Genomic DNA, 17534 nt, shown 5'->3' with positions numbered 1-17534 from the left:
ATACCGTGGGTTGATAATATGATCCAATCAAGCTTCCACTTGCAACACAAAATAATAACACAGTAGAGCCAAGTCTGAGTGTTCGGAAACATGTTCTCAAATGAGAGATACATCAACTGTGCCTATAAAGAATCAAGTTCCTCTTTTGTTCCCCCTCGCATTCCCCATTCTAGAGATGCTGGACTTGTGTGGAGGGTGAATGTGAAAGTAAACCCCTGTTTTCTTTTAATGGACATCCATAAGCAAATCCACTTCTCTCAGTTGCTTCACTCTACTTAGAATAGGCGGAGCCACACGGTGACTTTGACATAGCTGAAAACAAAAGAGGTGGCGGAAGGGAGATATCAATCAAAATTATGCCCAGTTAAATGGGTAGTTGTGATTGGGTTTGGTGGATAAATAAATCAATCACTGTTTCCTTGGAAGGGTATAAAAGTGAAGAACATCAGGTTTCCTCACTCCGTTGGACTCCCTTCAGCTCGTTCGTGCCGTGGGACACGGTAAGGCACCTCGTGCTCATTTACAGATCAGCCTTGGAATGCTCAGCTGGGAGAGGTGGGAGGAGAAGTGGCTCTGGGGTCTTGTAATTGAACAATTGCTCCTTATTTACACTCATTTGATCATTTGTCTTTCAAACAAGTCGCTACTTAATCCCATGGAAAAGAGAGAGAGGTGGGACAGAAAACAGCATCATCTTCGGAGGGTCTGCTTCATTTTGCATTGCTGGGATCTTTTGCATTCCCTGTTTCCATGGCTTCTATTTTTTAGGAGGAAACAGAACAGTCACCATGTCCTTTTGAAACCGAGACTGAAGGATTTCAAAGTGTCATGGAGTTACTGTTGTGCAAATGATGACCCGTTGTTTCTTGTACATGAGTACCTATCCCTGAGCATCACAGCCCTGTCCAAATTCTCAAACCACATTTGGATAAGGGTAATTTTGGTGTACCACAGTCTCGTGTACCTCTTACAACAAAATGCCACCCTGGCAGCTTCCTTAAGGGAATAACTGTTAAGGAACAGCTGCAGTTGCACCTGTCCTAGAAAATATATATATATATAAGAAAAAGAAACAACAGAGTTATGTATGGATAGAGGAGGCCCTGTGGAAAACCCAATAAAGGGATATGGAATGATCTGGAAACTTCTCAGGATCTTCTTGGTAATTGTTTTGGAGTTCTTCAGGTTGGCAATATCCTTTCGCACTGCCTTGTGTCAGCCTGCCTGGGGAAGGGGACAGGGGAAGAAAGAGGCAGTAATGCCACAGTAATGCAACTTTGCATTTTTCATCATCTTCTAGTGCTCATTGTTTTTTCTCTTGCAGGGCTCTTGGTTCCTGTGACAATGGGTTCCCACCAGCAGAAGGGCGAAGGCCAAGGGATCTCTGAGCAGTCCGGTGGATGCCACGGAGGTGGTGGTGGAGGAAGCTCATGCCATGGGGGTGGTGGAGGAGGATCCTGCCACAGTAGTGGAGGTGGAGGATCTATAGGATACCAGAGCCAAGGATCATCCTGCCACGGTGGAGGAAGCAGCAGCGGTGGTGGTGGTGGTGCTATCTACCAGACCCACATATCATCATCCTCTGGTGGAGGAGGAGGAGGAGGAGGAGGAGGAGGAAGTTCAGGCCACCATGGACAAGAACCCATCTGCATTATTGGAGGAGGTGGCGGCAGCAGTGGTGGTGGAGGTGGTTCCAGCCACCAGAGCCAAGGACCCATCTGCATCGGTGGAGGTGGAGGAGGTGGAGGAGGAGGTGGTGGCTCTGGCCACCAGAGCCAAGGACCCATCTGCATTGGTGGAGGTGGAGGAGGAAGTGGAGGAGGTGGAGGAGGAGGTGGTTCTGGCCACCAGAGCAAAATACCCATCTGCATTATTGGAGGAGGTGGAGGAGTAGGAGGAGGCGGAGGTGGTTCCAGCCATCAGGGCCAAGGGCCCATCTGCATTGGTGGAGGTGGAGGAGGAGGAGGTGGTGGTGGTTCTGGTCACCAGAGCCAAGGGCCCATCTGCATTGGTGGAGGTGGAGGAGGAGGTGGTGGTGGTTCCAGCCATCAGGGCCAAGGACCCATCTGCATTGGTGGAGGTGGAGGAGGAGGTGGTGGTGGTTCCAGCCATCAGGGCCAAGGACCCATCTGCATTGGTGGAGGTGGAGGAGGAGGCAGTGGTGGTTCCAGCCATCAGGGCCAAGGGCCCATCTGCATAGGTGGAGGTGGAGGAGGAGGTGGTGGTGGTTCCAGCCATCAGGGCCAAGGACCCATCATCATTGGTGGAGGTGGAGGTGGTTCCAGCCATCAGAGCCAAGGGCCCATCTGCATTGGTGGAGGTGGAGGTGGAGGAGGTGGAGGTGGTTCTGGCCACCAGAGCCAAGGGCCCATCTGCATTGGTGGAGGTGGAGGAGGAGGAGGTGGTGGTGGTGGTTCCGGCCACCAGGGCCAAGGACCCATCTGCATTGGTGGAGGAGGAGGTGGAGGAGGTGGAGGTGGTTCTGGCCACCAAAGCCAGGGTCCCATCTGCATTGGAGGTGGCAGCATAGGAGGAGGTGGTGGTGGTGGTTCCAGCCACCAGGGCCAAGGACCCATCTGTATTAGTGGAGGTGGAGGTGGAGGAGGTGGAGGTGGAGGTGGTTCTGGCTATCAGGGCCAAGGACCTATCTGCATTGGTGGAGGCGGAGGAGGTGGTTCCGGCTACCAGGGCCAAGGACCCATCTGCATTGGAGGTGGAGGAGGAGGTGGAGGAGGAGGAGGTGGTTCCAGCTACCAGGGCCAAGGACCCATCTGCATTGGAGGTGGAGGAGGAGGAGGAGGAGGAGGTGGTGGTTCTGGTCACCAAGGCCAAGGACCCATCTGCATTGGAGGAGGATCTGGTGGAGGAGGAGGAGGTGGTTCTGGTCACCAGGGCCAAGGACCCATCATCATTGGAGGAGGCTCTGGTGGAGGAGGTGGGGGTGGTTCTGGTCACCAGGGCCAAGGACCCATCTGCATTGGAGGAGACTCTGGTGGAGGAGGTGGGGGTGGTTCTGGTCACCAAGGCCAAGGATCCATCTGTATTATTGGAGGAGGCTCTGGCGGAGGTGGTTCATCTGGCTCTGGAGGCATGTCCATGCAGCAGCAGACCCAGCCTATCTCCTGGCCACCACAGACTAAACACAAGTAACGGCTTTAGAAGAGAATCTTGTACCAAGAAAGCCCAGAATGCAAACATCATGTCATTTCTTACTCTGGTAAATGTAAGAATACTTGCATGACTCCTTCTTGCAGCCTCCTGTGGGGTTGCTTCATATATCTCTTTTCTGCCTCAATTTTCTAGTGTTTGCACAAGGCAATAAAACTGCAGCTCTAGAGAACTTTGGTTTGTGAGTGTTTGCATTCAGTTAACACCACACATTTTCATTATTTCACTTAACCAAGGTTTCTTTCTGAGGTTACTCTCTTTTAATGAAACTCATGCATTGCAAACCCACTGTAGAAGAGAGGTAGGATCCCCTAAATATTTTAGGTCTCTCCCCTACATCAAGGTACCACACAATGCCCAAGGAAGGTGTAGATAAGAGAAAACACAAGAGCTTTTAACACTTTAGTACAAAGGATTACAGGGTACCATTCCAGGTGTGAGGCTGAGCCCCTTGAATGATGAGCTCTTGCTGCTCACAGCTGCACCAAGCACTATGAGACACAAGGTCTGTTAAACCCCAACTCCAGCTCTGAGCTCCTGGAGCATCCAGCAGCAAGGACAGGACTTCAAACAGCCCCTAACAAGGCTGAGATGCTAAGCCTGGAGTAACTGGGCAGCTCCTTGCTCACACAGGGATAAAACACTGCTCCAGGTATGAGTCTTCAGTGGGAGTTTCCCTATGGGAAGTGATTCCTTTGATGTGGTACCTTCTGTCAATTAACAGTTGCAATGCAGAGTGTAAAATAAACAGTGATATTTAATTCTTCTGGCAGACAACCTTGGCTGCTCCACTCTCCATTTTATTACTGCTTCAAGCAGGCGGGCTAGATCATTTTTAAAAGAAAAATAGGCTTTGAGAGTAAATACCAGAGTGAGAGGTTCTGGGGGAACTAAAGTGACCCACTGGGTGGGAATGAAGAGGAGCCCATGCTGCTGCTTCCAGTTTCAGCCCTGTTGCAGTGGTGTGGCCTCCCACACCCAACTCAACCCTTTGCAACTGATGGCTATGGATGCATCCTAAGACCATGACATCCAGGGGATCCAGCCAGGACAGTGCCCAGGGGATCCACCAAGCACAGAGTGGGACACAAGGCACCAAGCAATATGCAGGGTCTGGATCCAGCACTGGCCAGTGGCTGGGGCCTCTACTCTCTACCTCCAGCACTTGGATTCCATGCTGGAGCAGGTATCACTTCTAATTCCAAGATGCAGCATAAATTCTGCCTGATCTCTGTCTTTTCCATAGTGGGACATGCAAAAAAATCATTATCCGTGCTAGATTGACACGATGGGTTGTCCCAGCATGTGGGGATCTTCTAATCCCCTCTGCTGCCCCAGCAACAGCACTGCCAACCACTGCAGCTCTCTCCTGTCTCCATTGAAATGATGGGTTGATGGTTGGACTAGATGATCTTAACGGTCTTTGCAACCTTAATGATTCAATGATTCAATGATTCCGTGATTCAGTGATTCAATGATTCAATGATTCAATGATTCAATGATTCAACGATTCAACGATTCTATGATTGTAATAAACAATAAACACAAGTCCTCACGCCATCCCAGCAGCATCCCATAGCTCACGTGCAGGGCGCTGGAGCCCCACAGCTCCTACCTTCAAACACAACCACGGGAGCAGAGCTCACATGAGATCCGGCCTAGGAAGTGACACAAGAGAGAAGCATTGATTAGATTCTATGAGTCAAGAGGACAACTGGCCCGAAGGAGCACAATCTGTTCTGTAAATAAACCCATCACCATTCATCTGGATGCCTTACAACCCACTTAGAAACATTAGAGACAGTATAAAAGCTGCTTGGTTCCGTAGTGCATCACTCGCTCAGCGTTGCGCTGTTGAACGTGTTATCAGAACCAAGAAGGGTAAGTCCATTTCTGCTGACGGGAGCAATTCTTCTGATTTTTTGTGCTTGCAAAACAGAAATGCCTTGGTGGAGCGCACCAGATGGGTGGTGGCTTGAAGCTTAGGGAGGCTGCAGTGTCGAATTGAAATCTTTTGAGGATATAAGATGAAGAAGGATCACCCCATGGTGCTGGAAATCATGAGGACAAAGATCCAGACGGAACATATTTTGAAGAAATGACTCAAAATAGAGGAGTTTAGGTTGATTATCTTCAGAAGTCTTGTGCTGATAGAAAGGGTTTTATATTTGCTTGGAATACATGGACCACAATTACCTGAAAGGAAAGTCAGTGCATACTGAAAACTATACTTCCAATAGAACAGTACTCCTACTGGCTGAGATCATTTCAATAGTAGTGATTTCTTTTCAGTCACAAATATGTGCTATTTCTTGCAGGGCCGCTGATCAAAGATGTGTTCCCGACAGAGCTCCGGAGGCTGCCACGAGTCATCCTCCCAGTCTGGGGGATGCTGTAGTGGGGGCAGCTCCTCCAACTACCAGTCACAGGGATCCTCCTGCTGCGGGGGCTCCTCCGGATACAGCATGGGAGGAGGATACGGCGGTGGCAGTGGAGGATCAGGCCAGAAGATCATCATTAGCTCAGGAGGAGGAGGAGGAGGAGGAGGAGGTTCTTCTGGCTGCTGTGGTGGAGGATCCAGCAGTGGTGGTTATTCAGGATCCAAGAGCATCATTGGAGGAGGTGGAAGCAGTGGTGGATCCTCTGGATGCTGTGGTGGGGGATCCAGCAGTGGTGGCTCTTCAGGAGGCAAGATCATAATTACAGGAGGTGGAAGCAGTGGGGGATCATCTGGGTGCTGTGGTGGAGGATCCTCAGGCTATGGAATGGGAGGAGGATACAGCAGTGGTGGTTACTCAGGATCCAAGAGCATCATTGGAGGAGGTGGGAGCAGTGGTGGATCCTCTGGCTGCTGTGGTGGGGGATCCAGCAGTGGTGGATCTTCAGGAACAAAGATCATCATTGGAGGTGGAAGCAGTGGTGGATCCTCAGGTTATGGCATGGGAGGAGGATCCAGCAGTGGTGGCTACTCAGGATCAAAGAGCATCATTGGAGGAGGTGGGAGCAGTGGTGGATCCTCTGGATGCTGTGGTGGAGGATCCAGCAGTGGAGGCTCTTCAGGAGGCAAGATTATAATTACAGGAGGTGGGAGCAGTGGGGGATCATCTGGGTGCTGCAGTGGAAGCTCCTCAAGCTATGGCAGTGGAGGATACAGCAGTGGTGGCTACTCGGGATCCAAGAGCATCATTGGAGGTGGGAGCAGTGGTGGATCCTCTGGCTGCTGTGGTGGGGGATCCAGCAGTGGTGGATCTTCAGGTGGCAAGATCATAATTACAGGAGGTGGGAGCAGTGGGGGATCCTCTGGATGCTGTGGTGGAGGATCCTCAAGCTATGGCATGGGAGGAGGGTCCAGCAGTGGTGGCTACTCGGGATCCAAGAGCATCATTGGAGGTGGGAGCAGTGGTGGATCCTCTGGCTGCTGTGGTGGGGGATCCAGCAGTGGTGGCTCTTCAGGTGGCAAGATTATAATTACAGGAGGTGGGAGCAGTGGGGGATCATCTGGGTGCTGTGGTGGAGGATCCTCAGGCTATGGAATGGGAGGAGGATACAGCAGTGGTGGTTACTCGGGTTCAAAGAGTATCATTGGAGGAGGTGGGAGCAGTGGTGGATCCTCTGGCTGCTGTGGTGGGGGATCCAGCAGTGGTGGCTCTTCAGGAACAAAGATCATCATTGGAGGTGGAAGCAGTGGTGGATCCTCAAGTTATGGCATGGGAGGAGGATCCAGCAGTGGTGGTTACTCAGGATCCAAGAGCATCATTGGAGGAGGTGGGAGCAGTGGTGGATCCTCTGGATGCTGTGGTGGGGGATCCAGCAGTGGAGGCTCTTCAGGTGGCAAGATTATAATTACAGGAGGTGGGAGCAGTGGGGGATCCTCTGGGTGTTGCAGTGGAAGCTCCTCAAGCTATGGCAGTGGAGGATACAGCAGTGGTGGCTACTCGGGATCCAAGAGCATCATTGGAGGAGGTGGAAGCAGTGGGGGATCCTCAGGATGCTGTGGTGGAGGATCCTCAAGTTATGGCATGGGAGGAGGATCCAGTGGTGGTTACTCGGGTTCAAAGAGCATCATTGGAGGAGGTGGGAGCAGTGGCGGATCCTCTGGATGCTGTGGTGGAGGATCCAGCAGTGGAGGGTCTTCAGGAGGCAAGATCATAATTACAGGAGGTGGGAGCAGTGGGGGATCCTCAGGATGCTGTAGTGGAGGATCCTCAAGCTATGGCATGGGAGGAGGATCCAGTGGTGGTTACTCGGGTTCAAAGAGCATCATTGGAGGAGGTGGGAGCAGTGGCGGATCCTCTGGATGCTGTGGTGGAGGATCCAGCAGTGGAGGGTCTTCAGGAGGCAAGATCATAATTACAGGAGGTGGGAGCAGTGGGGGATCCTCAGGATGCTGTAGTGGAGGATCCTCAAGCTATGGCATGGGAGGAGGATCCAGTGGTGGTTACTCCGGTTCAAAGAGCATCATTGGAGGTGGGAGCAGTGGAGGTTCCTCTGGATGCTGTGGTGGTGGCTCTTCTGGCTATGGCTCTTCTGGCTATGGCAGTGGAGGATCAGGCCAGAAGATCATCATTAGCTCTGGAGGTGGAGGAGGTGGCTCATCTGGATGCTGTGGTGGGGGATCCAGCAGTGGTGGATCTTCCGGAGGCAAGATCATCATTGGAGGAGGTGGGAGCAGTGGGGGATCCTCCGGATGCTGCGGTGGGGGATCCAGTGGCGGTTCTTCAGGCCACAGCATCATCATCGGCTCCGGAGGAGGCAGTGGTGGGTATGGCCACTCCTCACAGCAGAAATGCCCCATTGTCATTCCTCACATTGGGAGCCATCAAACCAAGCAGGCCTGCTACTTCCCCGGCCAGCAGAAGTGACCACCCTTGGCAGCCCAGCACTCAGCAAAAACAGCCCTGCCTTTCTCTGCTGCCTCTGTCCTCTCCATATTACCATTTCTTGTCCATTGATGCTGCATCCCCATGCTGAGAACTCCCTGATGACTTTTCTCATCCTTTCATGTGAAATGGAATAAAAAAACACTTTGTTCAGAAAGAACTGTTTTTGCAGTGTTGCTTTTATCCCTTCTGAGCCAAAAGTGAACAATCTACCCAATGCATTCTGATGAGAAACCTTCAGCCTCAGGTGTTGGAGCTTATGGGTATTAACAGGTCTTGCTTATGAGAGACCTTGTTGCACAAGCAAATGGTTTGTGTCCCTCATTAATATCCACACAAGCTGCGTTTGTAACATGGTGAATAGCTCCACTTGTTTCCCCTTCCCAGATGAGGAAGCAAAGCACAACCTCTGTGTTTTCTGGAGGGAATTCAGTGCAGATAACAGTAAACGTTGGAAAGACTTGGTCAGGTTTTCATCACAAGGAAACCATTCATTTCCTTAAGCAACATACAGCAGCAAGGCTTCTTTGGGACAGACACGACTATGGCCTTGCATTCTGTAAATGTTAAGCTAGATGTTCTGTATCCATCTGCCACACGCAGCAGGTAACAAATTCAGGTGTAGAACTAATTTTCCAGAGTTTATATTAAGCCATACAAATGCTTGAAGGGCCAAAACTGGTTAGATTCTGACTGTTGCAGAAATATTGGGTACATCCTATTGGGGAGATCTCATTGTTACCTTCTTCGTGGCCAACGCCACCAGTTAGCATCGCTGTGCCTGAAGGAAGCTGCTGGGGAAAAAGACTGCAGGGTCTGGCCAAGTTTTTTCTCTATCCTTTAACAATTAACATTGTTAATTGTTAAGTTAGGAGTTGGAAGTGCAAAGGAGTTGGAAGTGTAAGGAGTTGGAAGTGCAAAGAATGCACTGTAACATAACCTGACCACCCGTCCTGAGCAGAACTGCTCCACGGGGCAGAGAATGGCCCAGACACGTGAGAGCAGAGTGACCCAAATGTGGGGGGCTCCCCCCATGAACCCTTTTTGTTCCACCAGGTGAGCTGAGCGTGTGGCACTGAGTGTGTTTCCAACCCCTGCACACACACGAGTCATGCAGTGCTTGCAGGAACACTTCTTGCCATCCCTGCCAAGAAACCTCCTTAGCTTTCCATCACACCCTGGGTTCTGATGAGCCACAATTCCTGGATGCCCCTCTGTGCAAGTCCCTACAGGTCAGAGCCAGGGATCGAGGTGTTGTGATGCTCTGTAGTACAACACCCACACTTCATGGGCGGGAGCCAGAATTGCTGTCAGACCTGAGCTTTCCTTTGGTGACTGGAGGAGAGCTCAAGACACCTGAGAGAGTCCAAAGCAGAACACAGGAAGTCCCTGTACCCACGTTACCAGAGATGAGGTTGACAGCTCTGTCCCCATACCGCTGGAGATGCATTGCATGCCCAATGTGTTCGCTGTGGAAGGGCTGAGCAACCTGTCACTGTCATCACACATCCTCTCAGCTAAAACCCCCCAATTACGCCTTCATCTGCTCCATCTCCAGCAAGGGTGGATGCCGTTGTCAGTCTCCAAGCACGTGTGACATGGCGGAAGGATGCAGGTGCTGCGAAACACAGCAGCCAGCAATGCAGACACTGCATTGATGAGTTGTCATTCTCCAGTAGGGCACATTGCATGGCAAAACATCCAGATGTCTTCCTAACCTCAGGTTGTGGGGTCTGTCCAGCATAGCAGGACCCCTGAAAAATGACCTGAAGCAGAGAAAGAGTTTAGTTTGCTGCAGTTCAAGGGTAGGGTCTTGATGGCTTTCAAATGCTTCTTTGCAGATTGAAAGATTTCAAGTCTTCCCCTGCCCTGACCATGCAGCCTGATGGATTCAGATGTCTTGGAAGCTGGAGCTGAGCACAGCTTCCCCTCAGCTCCATCCAGACTCTGCTCATCCCCTACCCTCATCATTCCCTCTACCCCTACCTCATTTCAGCCTCCATCCCTCAGCCTCAGCCCCGTCCCCACTCTGCTGAGCACCAAGAGACTGCAGCCCAAGAGAAAGGGCTGGGAGGCCAACAAGAAGCCCCCAGGAGACATTCAAACCCAGCACTTCAAAGCATGACTCCTGGAAGTGAATCACTGTGTAAAAATAGCAACTAGAGGATAAAACGTAATTGGAACACCATAGATCTCCGTTGTATCACCTATCTGCACCAAGTGAGTCAAAGGAGGCAGGTGAAGCCAGGCTCGGTAAATAAATCCGTCAGCATTGCCTCACTTCCCTTATGAACCCAATATAAAGGCTACCATATCCTACGGCTCTTCATTCGCCTACCACTAAGCCTTGCACACATCCAGCTGTGTTGAAGGTAAGCCTGTTGATACGGAGACTTTCTCAATCCCTTTGCTTCCTTTCCTGCAACCTCTCAAAGAAGAATAGCTTTACCAAGCTGCCATTCCAGTACGACAGGAGAATCTGGGGCAGATTGGAAGTTTGCTTGAATTTGGGGTTGGTGTGAAGCTTCAGTAGCAGCTCTGAAGGAATCCAGAATAACAGTCCTATTTCTTGCAGGGCCGCTGATCAAAGATGTGTTCCCGACAGAGCTCCGGAGGCTGCCACGAGTCATCCTCCCAGTCTGGGGGATGCTGCAGTGGGGGCAGCTCCTCCAGCTACCAGTCACAAGGATCATCCTGCTGCGGGGGCTCCTCCGGATACAGCATGGGAGGAGGATACGGCGGTGGCAGTGGAGGATCAGGCCAGAAGATCATCATTAGCTCAGGAGGAGGAGGAGGAAGTTCCTCTGGCTGCTGTGGTGGGGGATCCAGCAGTGGTGGATCTTCAGGTGGCAAGATAATAATTACAGGAGGTGGGAGCAGTGGGGGATCCTCAGGATGCTGTGGTAGTGGATCCTCAGGCTATGGCATGGGAGGAGGGTATAGCAGTGGTGGTTACTCAGGTTCCAAGAGCATCATTGGAGGAGGTGGGAGCAGTGGTGGATCCTCTGGATGCTGTGGTGGAGGATCCAGCAGTGGAGGCTCTTCAGGTGGCAAGATCATAATTACAGGAGGTGGGAGCAGTGGTGGATCCTCAGGATGCTGTGGTGGAGGATCCTCAGGCTATGGCATGGGAGGAGGGTATAGCAGTGGTGGTTACTCGGGATCCAAGAGCATCATTGGAGGAGGTGGGAGCAGTGGTGGATCCTCTGGATGCTGTGGTGGAGGATCCAGCAGTGGTGGATCTTCAGGAGCAAAGATCATAATTACAGGAGGTGGGAGCAGTGGTGGATCCTCTGGGTGCTGCAGTGGAAGCTCCTCAAGCTATGGAATGGGAGGTGGATACAGCATTGGTGGTTACTCGGGTTCCAAGAGCATCATTGGAGGAGGTGGGAGTAGTGGTGGATCCTCAGGATGCTGTGGTGGGGGATCCAGCAGTGGTGGATCTTCAGGTGGCAAGATCATAATTACAGAAGGTGGGAGCAGCGGGGGATCCTCTGGGTGCTGTGGTGGAGGATACAGCAGCGGTGATTACTCAGGATCCAAGAGCATCATTGGAGGAGGTGGAAGCAGTGGGGGATCCTCTGGCTGCTGTAGTGGAGGATCCTCAAGCTATGGCATGGGAGGAGGGTATAGCAGTGGTGGTTACTCGGGTTCAAAGAGCATCATTGGAGGTGGGAGCAGTGGAGGTTCCTCTGGATGCTGTGGTGGTGGCTCTTCTGGCTATGGCTCTTCTGGCTATGACTCTTCTGGCTATGGCTCTTCTGGCTATGGCAGTGGAGGATCAGGCCAGAAGATCATCATTAGCTCTGGAGGTGGAGGAGGTGGCTCATCTGGATGCTGTGGTGGGGGATCAAGCAGTGGTGGATCTTCCGGAGGCAAGATCATCATTGGAGGAGGTGGGAGCAGTGGGGGATCCTCCGGATGCTGCGGTGGGGGATCCAGTGGGGGCAGTGGTGGTTCTTCAGGCCACACCATCATCATCAGCTCTGGAGGAGGCAGTGGTGGGTATGACCACTCCTCACAGCAGAAATGCCCCATTGTCATTCCTCACATCGAGAGCCATCAAACCAAGCAGGCCTGCTACTTCCCTGGCCAGCAGAAGTGACCATCCCCGGCAGCCCAGCACTCAGCAGGAACAGCCCTGCCTTTGCTTTCCATGTTTGTCTGCTTCCCCACCATGTGTCCTATTCTCAACCCTTGATGCTCCATTGCTTTGCCATGGACTCCAGGCTTAACAACGTTTTGCCCTGTGCTGTTGTTATGAATTCCTTGGTCCAATTCTAGTCTATTTTCAACAATCATTTGTAGCACCTAATAAATATAATGGTATAGACTTACTTCTGAGTCTCTTCTTTATTACTCTCTCACACAGTATAGTCTTGGAAGCCAGAAATATATATGAAGAGCTAATTGACTCTGCTGTTGAGAAGGTGATCAGTTCATCAGTGCATTGTCACGGCTCTAAAGCCAATGCACCATAAACTCCAAGAGGCTGTTGCACCTTTCTTTTCCTCTGGGCTCCAAAGTACAGCAACAACACATGCTAAAGCATCAAACACCCACAGCTCCCAACATCCCCTTGACTCTTCCATTGGTGTTTCCCTTTCACTGCCACCCTGGCTCATGGCTCATATTCCTCTGGGGCAGCAGCACCCAGTGATGATGCCTGCGAAGCAACACAGAGCTGCTGGATGGTGCAGCTGAGTCTGTTGGGTTCCAACCTGAAGCAATGGAAGCAGAAACAGCCCACATCAGCAGTTACCATGGCCCAGAGTGGTCCAATGCCATGTCAATGTCCACGTCTTTGCTGTACACCATCCCTCCCAGCTTTGCAAACCTCACAGCAACTCTGCCCAGAGGAAAGCCTCCCACGCTGGGTTGGCTGAAGGAGCCCTGGGACAGCAGAAGGAAATAAAGCCAACAGCACAGCCCTTAGGCTGTGAAAGCACAGCACACAGTGCCTCCAGGCCTTAATTCCTCCTTGTCCACGTTTGGAAACCTGCTTTGAAATGAAACGCCGAGGGCAGCAGCACCACCCCTTTGTGCTGCTCGTAACTGTGGCCTATTGCCAAAGCTGGGACTCACTGTCCCTCTGGGGAAACTGCTCAGAGTTGAACAGACCTGGTCCAGCACCACGAGCTGAGCTGAGCACCGAGGTTTTGTGTGGACACCATGCAAGGCAGTGAGACCAGTACGGCCACTGCTCATCCCAAACACATCCCCATCAGTCCCTGGTGCTCCATGGTCTTCCCAAGGGCACAGCAGGGGTAGATGCAGAAGGAAGGCAGCTGGTGGGTGACTCCTTCATGGCAGGAGTAATCCTTCCACAGTGACTTTGGGTGTTTGGGCATTTAAAACCTCTGCAATTATCTCCAGGTTCCTTAACCTTTCCTTGTAGCATTCCTACAAATCACCCAAGCTGGCTGTTTTACTCCAATTCAAAGGCAAATGCCCTCCTTAGATAACATCTCTATGGAGCCACCAGTGACAGGGATGGAGGGATCAGGTTCTGTGTGCAGCCCTGCGCTGCTTCCCCTCTATCCTGGGTACCCTCTGACCCCATTTGCCCTTGCAGTGATAACTGTGCTGCAAATACTGCCATGTTGCTTCCTGCCCCTTCCTCACTCACTGCCACCCTCTGTCCTGCATGCACCACTCCTCACGCTCAGCATCTCCTACACCCACATCCCCAACCACCTCCCCCAGCAGATCTGCCTTGCAGCGCTCCTCATTCAGGGCTGGAGCACAGGAATAGAGTCATTAAGCAGAAAAAATGGGGTTATTAAGATGGAGCAGCAATTACCGCTGCATGCAGGACAACGAGGAGATATTGATCAGTTGTCATGAGTCAAAGCAAACACTGAGATCAGTGTTTGATTGGTAAATAAATCCTTGCCATTCCTTAGGGTGTCTCACTTCCCATCTATGCTAAACGCCATATAAAAGTTCCCGTGCCTTAAAGCTCTTCATTCAGTACACTTTAACCTTCTAAATGTGTTTCCAATTGTTGAGGAAGGTAAGTCTGCTTCTTTTTTTTCCTGTGGCTTTATGATGTCGTATTTGTAGGGGATGGATGGCTTCATTTGGGATCTCAGAGTGTATCTGCAACAGTACCCCACTGCCTGAGCATCCTTAGCATCATTCTCAGGATCTGGATAGCTTCTAGCTATGGTGCATCCATTACTGCACTCCTGTTTTGCTGCTGAGAGGTGAAATCAGACCACTGGGAACCACAAGGGGACTGAAGACCCAACTAAGCCTGCGGTGGGCTCAGCACATTGGGACCAGCAGAACCACAGCAACTTCCAATGTGTTTATAAGACGCGGAACATCTCTTTGATAGGATTTAATGACAAGCCTGTGTTGTCCTTCATGGTGGTTGCGGCACCTCTCACGGCTGTGCCACTTATCTAAAGCCCATTGGGAATGCAATGGGTGCAACGGCGCAGCCGACAACGTCGCCTTGCTTGGAAATCCTGATGCACCACTCTTGCAACACTTTAAAAGCAGAATCAAGGATAATCCGTGCTACCTGAGGATTGAGAGGGGGAAACTGCAGCGTTAAAATAGTTCAGCTTTTGATTCTCCAGCAACGCAGCTTAAGAGATAGGAAACACGTTCCCCTATTTGAAGAAGAGCAGAGCGTTGTCATGCTGTAAAAACGAGGCAATAATGGGTGTTGTTTGGTGGTTTTTTTTTCCTCTTTCAGATCTTTCAGTATCTCCGAGGGAGATGCTCCCGCTCGAACAGGGGTTACAGCAATGGCATCTCCTCACACTATGGGGACACGTCAACCCTGCATGGACGTGGCTCCCTCTTCTGCAGTGGAGAGGGCTCCATCATCTACAGCCGGGGAGCTGCACCCACATCCTCCCCATACAGCATCACAGTGGAGTGCACGCCTGGCAGCGATGGGGTTGCTGTAATATCTGGGGGTGATAGTGAGGGGGCATCGGGATGGAGCACAATGGGGGGGACAGTCCCAACCTACAGCCCCCGTGGGGCAGCGGGATATGGCACTGAGGACGCGGGATGGGGTATGGCTGGTGGTTCAGGGGGTGATGGAGGATCGGGATGCTACAGTGGGAAACTGGGTGTTGGGAGAGGCTCTGGTTATGGGTATGGTGCATCGCAGAAACAAAAGGCTGTAAGCACAAGCTCTGGACAGGGTCTGTATGGTGGAGCATCAGGCTATGGCACCGGGGGAGAGTTCAGCTCTGGAGGTGCTGGGATGGCACAGGTCATGCAGCAGAAGTGCCCTGTGGTCATCCCCAGCATCGAGCCCCAACAGATCAAGCAGAGCTGCCAGTGGCCCCCCAGCCAGAAGAAGTGAAGGACCCTGTGGATCTCGCTCTGTGCTCCAGATGTGCCACGCTGCAGCTTTTGCCACGGACCAGGAGCTCTGCATTCTTCCTATCAGGCTGTGCTTCCAGCACTGGGTCGGGGATCCGTGCTTCAGTGACAGGAAATAATCCCTTCTGCCTTCTCCTTTTTCTCGTGGGTTGGGAAAAGATTCCTTCCTCCTTCTCCTTTTTCTCGTGGGTTGGGAAATCAAGTCTTACGCTCTATGGGAACATCAGCTTCAGGATGATTCGCTTCACTTTTTCCCTCCTTCATTTGACGTACTCACAGACACCCAAAGAGATCACTTCAAGATGGGCTACAGAAGACTGATTTCCCTATGGATACGATATGTACTTTATAACTGAATTAATTAAATGTCACATTGATTTTAACACAATGACATCATTAGTAACAGCAGGAAAAGCTGCTTCCTTTGGCTCTGGCAGATGTCAGAGCCCCTCGTGCTGCTCCCATATTCCCAATGAGGCCCCTCAGCACTGCACACAGCCCAGCCCCTACAAGCAGAGCTGCAGAACGCCCAGGTGATTTCCCCGTGATTATTATTTACTACGTGACCTTGAGAATGCAGCTCTGTTTACTGGCAGCAATTTCATGGCCGGCCCCCATCCGGCAGATTGCAAGAGATGGCGTAAGCTGAGCACGTAGACGTGCGCTTGCACCAGCAAGTGTGAGGCAACTCCAGCGAGCTGGTTTTGTTGCTCGCAGCAACCTGCTTCGTGGCACCATGAGATAGGATCAGGCTCTAATTTAGGAGGAGGGAGAGAATGGTTACTCCGTGCTGAGCTGATGGTTCAGAGCAGGGGTGCTCGAGTACCCAGTGATGGTGTTGGACGAGTATTTAGAGCTCCAGGATTGTTCTCTCCGAATATTAGCAATAGAACAAAAAGCACCCATAGCTCTGTGCATGCTTAAAGGGAGAGAAAAGGGCACACAGCTCCATTGTATAATAACTTTTGCCAGTTCTGTTTTCATCCATCCAGGAGGACTCTGGTTCTTTCAGCTCCACAAACACCCATAAAGCTTCCCCTGATGTTCCTTCCAATACTTGAAGGGAGAGTATAAACAGGAGGGGAAATGGCTATTTACAAGGGTGGACAGTGGTGGGACAAGGGGAAATGGTTTTAAACTGAGACAGGGGAGGTTTAGGTTGGATCTTAGGAGGAAGTTTGTCACGCAGAGGGTGGTGATGCACTGGAACAGGTTGCCCAAGGAGGCTGTGGATGCCCCATCCCTGCAGGCATTCAAGGCCAGGCTGGATGTGGCTCTGGGCTGCTGGTTGGTGACCCTGCACAACAGCAGGGGGTTGAAACAAGATAAGCACTGGGGTCCTTTTCAACCCATGCCAATGATTCTGTTTTTCCTATGACACTGCAGCTCCTGGTCCTATGCTTGGTGCCACAATGGGTGCCTGCATGCAGCCGAGTGTTGTAAGATGGGGAGTTGTGGTGCCGGGAGCGTTACTCAAGATTTTGTCAGCCGCCATAATAAAGTTCCATTCTAAAATTAGGCGGTGTTATCATTTACTGGCATCTGCTCATATTTCTTAAGTCTACCCCTTCATTATCGGTTCCTATTGTTCTCCTTGCTTCGCCTGCTAGGATAAGAGGGAGCAGAGCACTCAGAAAGCTCCAAGGACTCCCAAAACCTAATAAAGCCCAGAGCATCCACAGACACCCATTCAACAGACTGACCTGAAACCACTTCAAAATCTCACACACTTAAATATATATATATATATATATATATATAGAATAAAATAAGGAAAAAAATACTTGAAAGGTCCACTTGTAATTCCCAGTCCCACTTGGCTGGTTCATGGAGGATCCCCTCAAAAAGCACTGCACAAAGTGATAAATGAGCTGGAACATCACATGAAATGAACCCAGAGGATGCTCTTGTATCCGTGCTGCCAGGGCTGTGTCCCTCTGCTGCTCTTTGCAGTCCAACAAATGGAGCTTCTCCCTTCACATCTGGAGGGATGCGGAGTTGTGCAGCTGGTGCACTCTCTCACACACCTGCACGTTCCCTCCTGCTCACTGTGCATGCAGAGAGGAGTCGTTCACTTCTCATGGCTGCAGCTCTGCGGTAGCATCCCCACTCGTGTTGCTGCCTGCAAACGCC

At 51.3% G+C, this 17534-nt stretch overlaps 4 protein-coding genes across 4 annotated transcripts; all 4 read left to right on the top strand.

Moving 5' to 3' along the window:
• Positions 1–1344: 1344 nt before the first annotated feature.
• On the top strand, positions 1345–3150 carry LOC140263459 (uncharacterized). Its single transcript, XM_072358346.1, has 2 exons — positions 1345–2221; positions 2270–3150. Exons 1-2 carry the CDS (start codon positions 1345–1347, stop codon positions 3148–3150), a joined length of 1758 nt encoding a protein of 585 aa, XP_072214447.1.
• A 2351-nt stretch (positions 3151–5501) lies between these two features.
• LOC140263579 (uncharacterized) lies at positions 5502–8030 on the top strand. Its single transcript, XM_072358539.1, has 5 exons — positions 5502–5718; positions 5791–5991; positions 6166–6393; positions 6445–6759; positions 7441–8030. The coding sequence occupies exons 1-5, from the start codon at positions 5502–5504 to the stop codon at positions 8028–8030; spliced, it is 1551 nt and encodes a 516-aa protein (XP_072214640.1).
• Positions 8031–10638: 2608 nt separating this feature from the next.
• LOC140263434 (uncharacterized) lies at positions 10639–12153 on the top strand. The gene is made up of 2 exons (XM_072358319.1): positions 10639–11521; positions 11609–12153. Exons 1-2 carry the CDS (start codon positions 10639–10641, stop codon positions 12151–12153), a joined length of 1428 nt encoding a protein of 475 aa, XP_072214420.1.
• A 1887-nt stretch (positions 12154–14040) lies between these two features.
• LOC140263442 (uncharacterized) lies at positions 14041–15381 on the top strand. The gene is made up of 2 exons (XM_072358329.1): positions 14041–14064; positions 14758–15381. Exons 1-2 carry the CDS (start codon positions 14041–14043, stop codon positions 15379–15381), a joined length of 648 nt encoding a protein of 215 aa, XP_072214430.1.
• The last annotated feature ends 2153 nt before the right edge of the window (positions 15382–17534 follow it).

Source organism: Excalfactoria chinensis, chromosome 31 (assembly GCF_039878825.1).
Source record: "Excalfactoria chinensis isolate bCotChi1 chromosome 31, bCotChi1.hap2, whole genome shotgun sequence".
Lineage (NCBI taxonomy): Eukaryota > Metazoa > Chordata > Aves > Galliformes > Phasianidae > Excalfactoria > Excalfactoria chinensis.
This window is presented reverse-complemented; position numbering and strand designations above follow the sequence as displayed.

Bases quoted from the DNA above. Each gene is read 5' to 3' on its own strand.
- LOC140263459 (XM_072358346.1), top strand. From the start codon at position 1,345: ATGGGTTCCCACCAGCAGAAGGGCGAAGGCCAAGGGATCTCTGAGCAG. The intron at 2,222-2,269 runs GTGGTGGTTCCA...TCATTGGTGGAG, and splicing joins TGGAGGTGGAGGAGGAGGTG to GTGGAGGTGGTTCCAGCCAT.
- LOC140263579 (XM_072358539.1), top strand. From the start codon at position 5,502: ATGTGTTCCCGACAGAGCTCCGGAGGCTGCCACGAGTCATCCTCCCAG. The intron at 5,719-5,790 runs GTTCTTCTGGCT...TCATTGGAGGAG, and splicing joins AGGAGGAGGAGGAGGAGGAG to GTGGAAGCAGTGGTGGATCC. The intron at 6,760-7,440 runs GTGGGAGCAGTG...TCATTGGAGGAG, and splicing joins AAAGAGTATCATTGGAGGAG to GTGGGAGCAGTGGCGGATCC.
- LOC140263434 (XM_072358319.1), top strand. From the start codon at position 10,639: ATGTGTTCCCGACAGAGCTCCGGAGGCTGCCACGAGTCATCCTCCCAG. The intron at 11,522-11,608 runs GTGGGAGCAGCG...TCATTGGAGGAG, and splicing joins CAAGATCATAATTACAGAAG to GTGGAAGCAGTGGGGGATCC.
- LOC140263442 (XM_072358329.1), top strand. From the start codon at position 14,041: ATGTGTTTCCAATTGTTGAGGAAG. The intron at 14,065-14,757 runs GTAAGTCTGCTT...TTCCTCTTTCAG, and splicing joins GTTTCCAATTGTTGAGGAAG to ATCTTTCAGTATCTCCGAGG.